This window comes from Mesitornis unicolor, unplaced genomic scaffold (assembly GCF_000695765.1).
Source record: "Mesitornis unicolor isolate BGI_N332 unplaced genomic scaffold, ASM69576v1 scaffold25803, whole genome shotgun sequence".
Classification (NCBI taxonomy): Eukaryota; Metazoa; Chordata; class Aves; order Mesitornithiformes; family Mesitornithidae; genus Mesitornis; species Mesitornis unicolor.
Genome location: NW_010175838.1, coordinates 51,449 through 63,844, shown reverse-complemented (window position 1 = coordinate 63,844; position 12,396 = coordinate 51,449). Strand labels below are relative to the sequence as shown.

The 12,396-nt window shown below is 40.6% G+C and overlaps 1 protein-coding gene across 5 annotated transcripts in view; it reads right to left on the bottom strand.

The window, feature by feature from the left end:
- Positions 1–11,072, bottom strand: part of DDC (dopa decarboxylase (aromatic L-amino acid decarboxylase)) — a 50,943-nt gene extending 39,871 nt beyond the window's left edge. For 3 of the 5 annotated variants that reach the window (XM_010181546.1, XM_010181549.1, XM_010181551.1), the window contains exons 1-3: positions 10,872–11,072; positions 2,246–2,359; positions 1,449–1,568 (exon numbers count right to left, since the gene is read on the bottom strand). In XM_010181546.1, coding sequence (XP_010179848.1) covers positions 1,449–1,568; positions 2,246–2,359; positions 10,872–11,072 — 435 coding nt within the window. The remainder of the gene's footprint in view (positions 1–1,448; positions 1,569–2,245; positions 2,360–10,871) is intronic. The other 2 variants (XM_010181547.1, XM_010181550.1) reach the window with 2 other exon arrangements.
- Positions 11,073–12,396: the final 1,324 nt, after the last annotated feature.

Below are 12,396 nucleotides of genomic sequence, written 5' to 3'. Positions count from 1 at the left end.
CCTGCTGATAACCATCAGGCGTAATTGCCTGCTTTCACTGGTACAAAATAAATACTGCTGAGACACATGACGAAAGCTTGATTTCTTGAGCATAACCGCCTCCCTAGTAATCGTAATGATACAGATCTTAACAGAGCAAGCAGATGAGTAAAGAGTTACATGGGAAATGCAGTAGTGTAGGTGTAGCTCCACTTAGGAGAATCATAGCAGCTGAGTTAAATTCATATTTGCCCGGGAAGATGGTGGGGAGAATTCACCGGAATATGCTGTAGGCACTTGCAGCTGAGATCAAAGAAAGAAGCCCCCACTTCTAGCATGTAATTCAAATGTACATTCAAAGCCTGTCTTAGGATAAAATGGGTTATACCCTGGCCTCCAATGACGGGACTCCAGAGATTATCGAAAAGGCACAGAACAATTATTTTAAATTTAGTCTTTTTGATAGTAGACATCTATTTTAGCTAGATCAATAGCTGTGACCAGAGTCGGCATTTGCAGAAAGACCATGCACTAGTGGAGCCATGCCTGACAAACAATATGGCGTTATTATGCATGCAAATTTGCCCATTGATGATATGTTCATCATCATACAGATACTCTGTTCAGACATTGTAGGCTGTCATTAAGTAGTCGACATCAAAGTTCGGGGGTTTTGTTCTATTTTGGATATTGCAGTGTAGTGTGAAAATTGTATTATCTACTGATAGAACTGTTTAGGTTCAAATCTTAAGCAGCTCTTCATTTTATTTCTTTCATTTATATTCTAATATTTCATTTTGTTATATAAGCAAAACTTCTTAAAATAATTTCAACCTCCCTGACAAAGACTGATAGACTTTCTACTACATTCTGTTACTTCTACTTACAGAAGATTCTTTCCTATATTCTTAGCCACTGCTGGATGTCTGACACTTTTTTTTCCATAAAAAAAAGGAAGACTTTTTTGGAAACCAACTGAAGTAAACAATTGCACGTGTGTAAGGTGGACTTCATGGAAGCTTTTGTAACCACTTTTCATGATGCTCTACTCAAAATCCTCAGATATATTTCTATATGAGAAGTTTTTTTTCTATTTTCAACCATGAAACATCACTGCAAGTAACTGTAGGTAAGTATGAGCTCGCTTCACTTCATCAACAAATTAAAGTTTCCATCCTACAAGATTTTTCAACATTGTGATTTGAATTTTAAGCCTAAATTGTACAGTTAAGTTGAAGTGTGTTTCAGAATGCAGCTGCTCTGAAAACAAGACCATTACTTTCATGAATGATCCTTCCCACCTATGGACATTCTCACAGAGCATCCATTCTTTCTGAAAATCTGAAAGGAGCCCATGTGGAAGAGAAGAAATATATGTATCTCCTTTATTAGTGTTTTGCTATGAAGGTTTTACAAAACCATAAGGTACACAAACTCATCCTGTGTTCTTTTTTCATGTCCCCTCTTACCTGAATGACTCCTCCACCCTGGCCATCCTCCCCAGCTAAAAACTCTTCAGGCAAATTAATCATCTTCCCCAGCCAATCCAGCATGACAGTCTCCAGCTCTGTGCAAGCTGGACTTGCTGCCTGTGTTGAAAAATAGAACAGAGGGAATAAACTTACTAGACCACAAAGAGAAATAGGATCTACCAGAGCAAGAATAACTCTTTCATTCTCTCTCTGTCTTTTGACTATAGAGGAAGAGACTAGCTGACTAACTTTTATGGACCTGAAGACCATTTTGTGTGTGGTGTTTCTAATACTTACTAAGAAAAGTCAACCTGGGCCTCACATAGAACCATGACTATCAAATGTCAAAGCTAGAATTTGCATCTTGCATTTTTTTTTTCAACATCAAGTACCAACCTCTTTTGAGAAGAGCCCATCTCATACAAATGTGAGGATTTGTAACACAATTTTCTACTTTCTACTCATCTAGATGATAAGAGAAGTAACACTGGGTGATAGGCTGCAGTCATACTAAATGAAGTACCATTAAGTTTGCACTGCTACCACTAATTCTAAATGCTGGTGTTTTTTCAAGGGCAAAACTTCTCAGAGGAAATAGCCTTTTATTCTTGGAGTCATTCAGGGTGTCTATGTGAAAACATTTAATTAGTCAAGGAAATTTACCTATAAAAATAGTCCTTTGACTTCATTGTTATTAACCAATAATTTCGTTGAAGAATGTTACTGAAATGCTTAACATCTTGGCAAGGTGAAGCATCATTACCACATAGTAGTATATACCCCAATAAACTTACCCAAGAGAAGCCCACACATCCTATTCCACCACACAACATATCTGCAAGAAGAGCTGGGAACGAAGAGGCTGCAGGGAAGTAGGCAAAAAAATATGGGCTGTGCCAGTGAGTCACCTGTATTAAGGGGAAAACAGTCATTTTTAACTAATGCATGAAGCAGAAACAAATTGTCACAAAATCAGAAAAGACTAAAGGTTGGTACCAGTCAGCAGTTCTCAACTACCTGGCTGCAACACAGGACCTCATGTTTTAGAGAAGCTTACCTTGTTTTTTCTCAATTTTTTATCTGCCTTTTCCTCAAATAGGAAATGAACTAGTTCTTTCCCCCACCTCCAACAGTTCCAAAATCAGAGTTCTTCATTTGTCTGCCTAGAAGACAAGAACTGCATGGGCAGTGGCAGCATGAGTTTCTGTGCAGGGCACTGTTCCTGAGCCTCTGCTTTTGGTGACTCTCCGGTATTTTGTTCTTTCACCTCTGTCATGCGACTGACTTAGCAAAAGTGTCTTCAGTGCAGCAAAGGTCCACAGAACGCTCCTGCCCACGCTCTGGAGTTATTTGATAAAATTTAGGCACTGTATCTGGCCAAACAGCTCCTCACCATGAAATGAAACAATCCCTTCCAATATTCAATACCTCCTGTAGAAAATTTAACTATCTCCCTATAAGAAGTTGTGTTTTATGTACAATTCCACTTCATATATACTAATACGAGAGAACAACAAAGTAACTGCACAAATTGTAGTCAACTGTCTTGCAGCAGCAATATTTAGAATTATCTTATGCAACGTCAAAGCAATTTTAAGGATCTATGAGATATTTGATAGTGCTCCACAACTCCAATCTAATAAAATTTAAAAACAGGAAATGTACTGTGACATTGGAAAGTTCAGTGGAAATAATGTGATATGATATGTTTGGCAAATATGGCTTTCACATTCAAGATAAAAGGCAAAGTTTAGAAAAAAGTGCTGCTAGAGGATTAGATATACTATAAGCAAGAATTTAGCAGAATGTGTATAAGATCTTCCCTTGGCTAGAAATCCGGAAGCTGCTGAGCTATTGAAGCCTAGCCTTTTCTTACGCCATTTAGTTCTCTTTTTTTTTTTTTAATACTGGAGTTCTTCTGTTACAACTGGAGGATGGTAAGAGAGTACATCCTCTCTTGCCTGAACTCACTGTTTCCTTACTGGTTTGTTCCACATTCTCACCTCTGATGAATTTTACCTTTCACACTCCTCTCTCTCCCAGTCTGCAGCAAGGTTTCTGGTTCTGGAACTAACTCAGAGATCACTGTACCACACTGTTCTGCATGCTGTGAATATCCCTTTTTTTTCTCTTCTGTCGTTCTTCATACCAACAACCAGCTCCTCTTTGAGGGACATGCTCTATGCTAAGGGGAAACTGTCTTAACTTCTGTATGCACAATGAATCAGATATCACTTTCTATGCTGTAGTAAACCATCCATAATATTTTGGATGGCCCTATCTCTTTCATATGAAACCAGCTTCTACCCACTACAGTTTTCCAGTGTCTAAACTAGCCTTGTACCTGGTATGTTCAAGACAACTGTTACTGGGCAGTAGGTCCAAACCCTCTCAAACCAGGTATCCAAAGACAAGCGACTGTGAACATTTTTAGCTGTACCTCTTACATCTGGTCAGGATCTTTTTCTTTGCTGTAACGCAGTTTTAGAGCACTTGTGACAAACACCTTCCTTCACAATCCAGAAAAAAAATGGGATAGGACTTGCTTCTTCACAAGAAAACAACAAATAGATTAAAAAATACCCAATAAACAGAGGTCCCCGATAGGGACATGCACAGACTTTCACTGATGTGCATAATGAGCCAGGGCTGCCACTGTTCATCTCCCCAGCTCTAATCCTCTGTGATCTGTAAGACTTGTGACATTCATCTTGGGTTAATCAAGTTAAACTGCCTACTTGCTGGGAGCCATTTGTTTGATGAAACACAGCAGATTCCAGTTGTGCCACTTACACAAAGCAAAAAAGCCAGAAGCCCTTGGGCAAGTGCAGCTGCAGTTCTTCCTCCTGCCTCCCCTTCCCTCTTCTATTGAAGCAGCTGTAAAATTCATTTCTTTTGCCATGTTGGAACAGATACACTTAGTCAAATATTGCAAAGAGTGTGACATAATTGATGCTTGTTTTTTCAGCCCTCTGCTGATAAACAGTGGTACCCAAGTGTCTTGGGTTCAGTAATTACCACTCTAATGCTTCTCACAGACATTTTATTTCCTAGATTTCTTTTAAGGATATTTTTTTTCTTGTGGCTCACTTAGTCTAAGCAAGAGTCTTCCTTTACCACATGCTAAGGATAGGTACTTCAGCTGAAAGTTCATAGATGAAAATGAAAACTATGAAAATTAGCATCTTCAGTACTGCTATTTGCAGTTGCAACTAAACTTGATCAATACTGGCTCTAAAAAAGGAGGAGATATATTTTGAGAGAACAAAGCAAGTCTGAGAGAAAGGTGACTCCCACTGCTATTCTTATATGCAGACCCTTTCCACCTTGGCTTCCTGATGTGGAGATCAGAGTTCACAGTTGTTCCCTCAGTGCCTGTGTTCCTATTAGGAACCTAGTACCATTATGGCCATTCTTAGTGGACTGCCCTCTGAAGGTCTACATCCAGTTTCACAAGAAGTCTCCATAAAGAAGTTTTATCACTCACAAATGCTTCTTCTCCTATAGTGTAAAACCTGCAATGGAAAAAGCATCTTTGCTTTACACAATTAATTGATCCTTGCTCCTTTGAAGGAACACCATTTCCACATTTTCCATCATCCCATAAGTTGCAAATATCTGAACAGTAAAGATGTCAACATGAAGGAAACAAGAATCAGTTTATGGGCAAAACAAGGTTTTATGACTTCTGTCATATTACTTTTTCTCTCTGAAGAAGCTCAGTTCCTCATTTATAAAATGGAGATAAGACATTCCCTGGTGAAACACTGGAAAATCACTATAGCTAAAAAGCATTACCTATACTTATAAATGTTAGTCTGGTCAGGAAAAAGATAAGAAGAAGATTAAAGGAAAATATAATGAGGGGTAGACTGTCCCTGTAGCCAATTTCAGAAGTCCCTAAAACTAATTACAAATAATTGTAAAGCTCTCTGAACTAAACATGGACAAATCTTCCCATGCAATGTCCTTCCTATACTCCCTGACTCCATACGTTTTTACAGCACCATCATTTTCACACTTCAGTTTCTGTGAGCACAGCCAACAGATGCAGCAGTTTGTGCAGCACTGTGCACAGAAGAGGTACAGAAACCCTGCTAAGGTTGGTGTATGTGAGCTCTGCAGTGGTGGTGACATTTCACAGGGCACAGTTCCCAGCAGCAACTGGAACAACTACTCCTGGCACATCACAGGTCTCAGCCCAGACTAAGCTCCCAAGGGAGCAGGCAGCTCTGCAAGACTGTGATTGCAGGGCCAAGTTTGGGGCAGTGGGAGGTGGTTTTTTAGCCTGAAGGAGGTATGCACTGGTGGAGGGTCTGTGTTTTACACAGCATGAAGAGGTCAGCAGATTGTGCAGTATCAGAGATGACAAAGAGGAGATTTGGTGGATCTGTCCTGAGACATAACATGAAACATCTCAGATACAAGAGCCTGAACCCCCAAATGTACCAAGTCACAATCAGTCACAGTCTCTGCTTCTTGGGTTGGGAAACAGAGTCACACAATGGTGAAGGGTAGAAGCTTGCATCTACTGGCACTAGGAGGAAGGCTTCTGCTCCACCAATCTGCAACTACAGAATAGGTTCAGTTGCAGATGAGTTGAGAGTCCTGCTATGTCTAGTGAAGCACCCAAGCAACCTGACTGTTGACCCTGGTGCTGACAACAGAGATTTGGGGTTTAAGATCCACTTTGAGGATCAGTTCCTAGGGAGGATCCACTTGAACAACTGGAGCAAAAATATCTTGGCTATCAGGTTGGCTAACCTGGCAAGGAGAGCTTTAAATTAGGAACTATGGGGGAAGGAGATGAAAATCCACAATCAGAGGAGGAAGGTGGACAGAGTTGGCAAGCAAAAGGTGAAGGGTAATATGGACAAGAGAGATCTTGAAAACAATATAGGGCTAAAGCAGACCCACCCCAAGTGTATGCATGTAAATAAGGAAGTGCAAAGAGGACAGCATCATGGGGGGAAGCTCTCATGTCTTTTCTAGGAAATCAGCACAAGTGAGTGCCTCTCTGAAGCACCTGTATGCTATGGCATGACACATGGGGAACAACCTGAAGGAATTAGAGGGCTGTGTGCAGTTATAGGGCTGGGATCTCATTGGGATCACAGAGATGTGGTGGGATAGCTTGCATGACTGAAGTGCTGCAGTAGATGAGGACAGGCTCTTTAGGAAGGACAGAGCAGGAAGGTGAGGCAGGGTCTTTATGCAAGAGATCAGCAGGAATGCATGGGACTTTGCCTAGGGACGGTCAAGGAGGCAGTCAAGAACTTATGGGTCTGGTGAACATTTCAAGATGGGCAACATTCAGGTGGGTGTCTGCTGCAGGCCACCTGGTCAGGAAGAAGTACATGAGTACAGCATTCAGACAGCTGGAAGAAATCTCATGTTTGCAGGTCATAGTCCTCACAGGAGACTGCAACCAAGCTGTTACCTGCTGGACAGGCAACACAGCAGGGCACAGTCAGTCCAGGAAGTTTCTGGAGTGCACTGATGATAATTTCCTAACACAGGAAACTCATGAGGAGAGACATGCTGTGGGACTACATACTTAAAAAAAACAAGAAAGAAAGAAGCGTTTTTTGCCTTGGGGATTCATTCTTAATAGGTGGAGAAGCAGAACCACATCTCATGTTTTGCTTTTTTAAATGGTAATAAGTTTTATATCTCTCTATTTTCCTGAGAATGACCAAGATTAAAGCTGGTTTAACATTTCCTGTGCACAATTTATTGTTCTTTCTTCATTATTTTATCAGCTATTATTCAGGCTCCCCAGGGAAGTAGTGACAGCACCAAGCCTGTCAGAGTTTAAGGAGCACCTGAACGATGCTCTTAGTCATATGGTTTAGTTTTAGGTAGCCCTGTGAGAAGCAGAGCATTGGACTCAATGATCCTTATGGGCCCCTTCCAACTCAAGATTTTCTATGATTCTATGACCTGGTCAGGGATGTGAAAGTCAGGGGAAGCCTTGACCGCAGAGACCATGAGATGGTGGAGTTCAGAATCATGAAAGCGGGAAGAAACACACACAGCAGATGATAACCCTGGGCTTCAGGAGAGTTGACTTTGGCCTGTTACAGCAGCTGCTTGGAAGAATCCCATGGGAGACAGACTTCAAGAGAAGAGTGGTCCAGGAGAGCTGGTTGATTTTCAAGGATACTCCAAGTTCAAAAATGATCCATTCAACATGCAGCAAGACAAGCAAGAGTGGTGGGAGGCCTTCACAGATGGACATTTAGCTCCTGACAATGCTCACAGGTAAAAAGGAAGCATATTAGAAAAGCAAGGAGGGTCAGGTTATCGAGGAGAAGAAGACTATAAAGACACTGTCTGAGTATGTAGGGACAGGGTTAGGAAAGCCAAAGCCTTCTAGAGTTGAATCTGGTGAGGGATGAGAAGGTCGACAAGAAAGGCTTCTGAGATTTATCAGCATTAAAAGGAAAAGAGGGAAAATTCAGGTCTGCTGTAGAATGGGGTTGAGGATTTGGTGACAAAGGACAAGGAAAAGGCTGAGGCGCTCAATTCCTTTTTCACCTCAGTCTTTACTGGTGAATTTGCCTTTAGGAATCCCAAGCTCCTGAAACACAGGGGAAAGCCTTGAGCAAAGAAGACCTCACCTGGAGTAGGATAAGGTTAAAAAAACAGTTAAGTAAACTGTACATACATGACTCCATGGAGCCTAATGGGATGCATTCATAACTGCTGCAGGAGCTAGAATTTGAGACCACTCTCAAATACCTTTGAAATATTATGACAACTGGAGAATGTTCCTGAGGCCTGTGAAAAAGCAAATGTCACTCCTATATTCAAGATGGGCTAGAAGGAGAATCTGGGAAACTACAGGCCTCACCTCAATCCCAGGGAAGATGTTGGAACCTTGAAGATATTTCCAAGCACATTAAGAACAAAAAGGTGACTGAGGCAAGGCAGCAAAAATTTATGAAGGAGAAATCATGCCTAAGCAACCTGACAGCCTCCAACAAGATGACTGTCTACGTGGATAAAGGGAGAGCACAGGATATTGTTAAGATTTCAGTACTGTCTCCCATAGCATCTTTACTGATACACTAATGAAATATGGACTAGATAATTGGACAGTGAAGTGGGGTGAAAACTGGCCAAATGGCCACGCTCATAGGGTTGTGATCAGTGGCATGAAGTCCAGCTGGAGGCTAGTGCTGTACCCCAGGAATCAATACTGTGACCAGTACTGTTTAACATCTTCATTAATGACCTGGACGATGGCACAGTTTGATACACTGTGTGGTCCTGCTGCAACTAAAATGGACCTCAATGGACTGCAGAAATTCATTTCTTCATGAATCTCATGATATTCAACAGAGAAATTCAAAATCCTGTACCTGGGGAGGAATAACCCTCTGCACCAGTATTGGCCAGGGATCAAGTGGCTGGAAAGCAGCTCTGCAGAAATGGACCTGAGGGTCCTGGTGGACGTGCTGAACATAAGCCAGCAATGTGCCCTTGGAGCAAACAAGGCCAACAGCATCCTGGGCCACATTAGGAAAACTGTTGCCAGCGGGTCAAAAGAGGTGATCCTTCCCTTCTACTCAGCACTGGTGAGGCCACACCCGGAATGCCGTGTCCAGTTCTGGGTTCTCCAGTGCAAGAAAGACATGGACATACTGGAGGAATTTCAGTATTAATTAATTCCAGTATTAATTCCAGATTAATTGGACCATCTGTCATGTGACAAGAGGCTGAGAGAGCTGGGATTGGTCAGCCTTCAGAAAGCTCAGGATGAAGCCAGATTCTTCTCAGTGGTATCCAGTGACACAAGAAATGTGTACAAATACATAAGAAAGAGCTTTTTTTACCATGAGAGTGGTCAAAATTTGGAACAGGACAACAAACAAATTGTGAAGACTTCCTCCCTGGAGATATTCAGCACACAATTGGACATAGTCCTGAGCCACTTGCTCTAACTGACTCTGCTTTGAGCAGTGGGGGTGGACTAAATGATCTCTAGAGGTGTCATTCAACCTCTGCTATACTATGTCTTTGTGACTCTGTGCTCATGTGAGTATTCAGTATTTAGGACAAAGAACACAAGCAGAATCAGAATTCCTGTAAGAACTGGGATTCATGTACTTGTGCTTTTTGTGTCACAAACACTAACTTTTCACACCAGAGGAAAATTTTTGATAGAAAATCTCTTCTTCAGAATGCATCACTTTGTAAAAGTAAATTTATTTGCAGGGCATGTAGATATCAAGAAAAAATCAATTTAATTAAGAGGGAACATGACATGTTGATGACATAATTGGAATTCAATGTCTCACTTTCTATTCTGAAATGATTATTCTCTTATTTTTTAAATTTGATATTATTTTTCTGAACTTTCTCTAGTGTTCCCAGTGAAGTGTCTTCTGTTCCACTTCACATACAAACCAATTGGTTAGTATTTTTCTCCAATGAAAAAGAAAAGACAATTGTATCTATGAGCAGCAATGAACATATTTGCATGTGTTGGACATAATTGTCTTATCTGATCTGCACTCGCTTAATTCTATTGGATTTAAGACTTCATCCACAAATCTTTGAGAAGAGTGAAGAGATTTCCATTTACTTCAGTGGAGCTTTTGTCCGTGAAAGGACAGCAGGGTTGGCTCCAAGGGAAACAAGGTAAAGTCGTATTGAATATCAAATATTTACATTGGTCAATGAAAAGGAATTGGTACAATAATACACTGACTAAACACTTTTGCAGAGCAGTGGTTCCATGTCCAGTCACATAGCAATCATATCACCTAGGTACATCTAGAGAAACAACTCAAAGTAGTTATTGCAGAGATCCAAAGAAGAGATTCCTCATTAACATTTACCAATAAAGCACTTCTCCTCAAGCCACTTAGAGGCCATAAGAGACAAGCATATATTTAAAATAAAAACATATACCATGGGTGGAAAAACAATAAAGATTCAGAACTGGACAAATGCCAGATGCTTTGCTCTGCATTGTCTGTCCAACACTGATACATCCAAGGACTAATATTTAGGTAGTGGCCATTTGCCTTAAAAGGTACTAGGAGCTGACATTTAGTAGAGTAAGTCAACAGAACAAGTATTGAGAAGAATCCTTTCTAGTCAACTCTTTAATAAAAAGAAGCCCCCTAAGAGATTTCTAACATTTAAATATCAGCTTGAAGGAACACTTTGGGCACAGCAGACTAACAAAAATCACATTTCATAAAATATTTAATGTGCTTTGCAAGTAGCAGAAATATCACATGAAACTGAAAGTTATGGGTGTAAAGCAGGCTTCTAAAAGCTAATCAGTGTGGGCACTTATGTTCGTAAGGTCTAGGTGCACAGTCTTCAATCCACATTTTCCTTCAAGTCTTTGAAAACCTAAATGCAGTATTGAACATTACATTACAGATCCATCTTTCTTACCCCCGGCATAATAATCTTCTCAATGTCTTTAAAGACATCCTCAAAGCTCTCAGGCTTCTGGGGTGCACAGTCTGGAATGAGGGGCCTTAGATATCCTGGTTCCACATCTGGAAAGACCTGTCTTTTCTCTATCTTCTCCAGGTAATCTGCAATATAGTCCACCATCTCCTTCCCTCTCTTGCGGAACTCTGCAGCATCCATGAGTTTAGGACTTATTAGAAAAAACCTTAAAAAAATAAAAAAGAAAAGAAAAGAAAAAGTCACTTTTGAAAGAAAATTTTACTAGTTTTAAACCTATTATTCAGATGATTTATAGGATGAGTCATATGGCCTTTTGGAAAACAGCATATGCTCTTTTAGTTCTGCGTATTAGGCCAATGCCCATACACTGTTGCATTATGCTCCACTCCAGCATTAGCTGGACATTGTATAGAACTAAATCACGCTATTAAATCTTTGATGCCTAGGTCATGATGTAGATTAGCTTAATACTGATAGGCTGTATCTTTAGCATAGAAAAGCAGTAGAGGCACGCCGATGAAGATTCAGAAATCACACATTTAATCACTACTGCTTCTGGCTGACACAAGGATGTGGCACTGTTATGTGGCACATAATCAACTCCCTCCTGCCTTATAAAGAAGAGGTCTAAGAAAATAGCATGCTGTGTGTCTGTTTTATAATCTACAATAACAAGCTATAATAGTCACAGATATCGCAGTGATCCACTGTGCTGCCCTGTCATTTTACCTACTTCTTGCCTCAAGATTTAGCATCTTTACGCTTTCACTGAAAATGCACATGCCGTGACATTTACAAAACCTTATTTCTTACTGAGGTTTCAATAAGAATTCACTTAGAGCTGATCTGTACTGTATTTTGCAGGAGGATGTGAGGAAGCTCTGTCTGGGGCTGTCCCTATTTCCAAGACGTTGGACTGGAGCTCCAGGTGCTTTGAGCCAGGAAAAGGCAGTGTGAGCACCCCGAAGGCAATATCTAGCTCCACTGAGATGAGCTGGAGTTTGCCTGCAAAGTGCTGTGCAAACATAAATTCATATTGCTAGGGTGCCTGGTCCTGCCATCCTGGCACACCCAACTTTTTTACTGTATGTGGCTGTGCATTTTGTGTGCTCAGTGAATACAAGGATAAGACCACAGTGCCTAAAAAGCATCCAAGAGTTTTTGTACACTCAGGTTGAGTGAGCGATACTGTACCTCGGGATCTAGTAACAAAATTGGCAAGTGAAACACGGATACTCACTGCTGGTGTAAAGCATTACTATGCTTAGTTCACATACCTTCAGATCTTCACTTTGTAAGGAAATAATTATATTAAGCACAATGTGAATATTATGTAATTAAAAGATAACTTCCTAGATATCAATTATTTGTGTTAAGGATTTATAACTGAGGACACAATTTTGAGAAAAGAGAGACCCTTCTGGGCTTTATTCTATTTGAATTAGTACTGTCACATCACAAAAGAAAGACTCCATTGATGAATACCATCCTAGAAACATCTCTG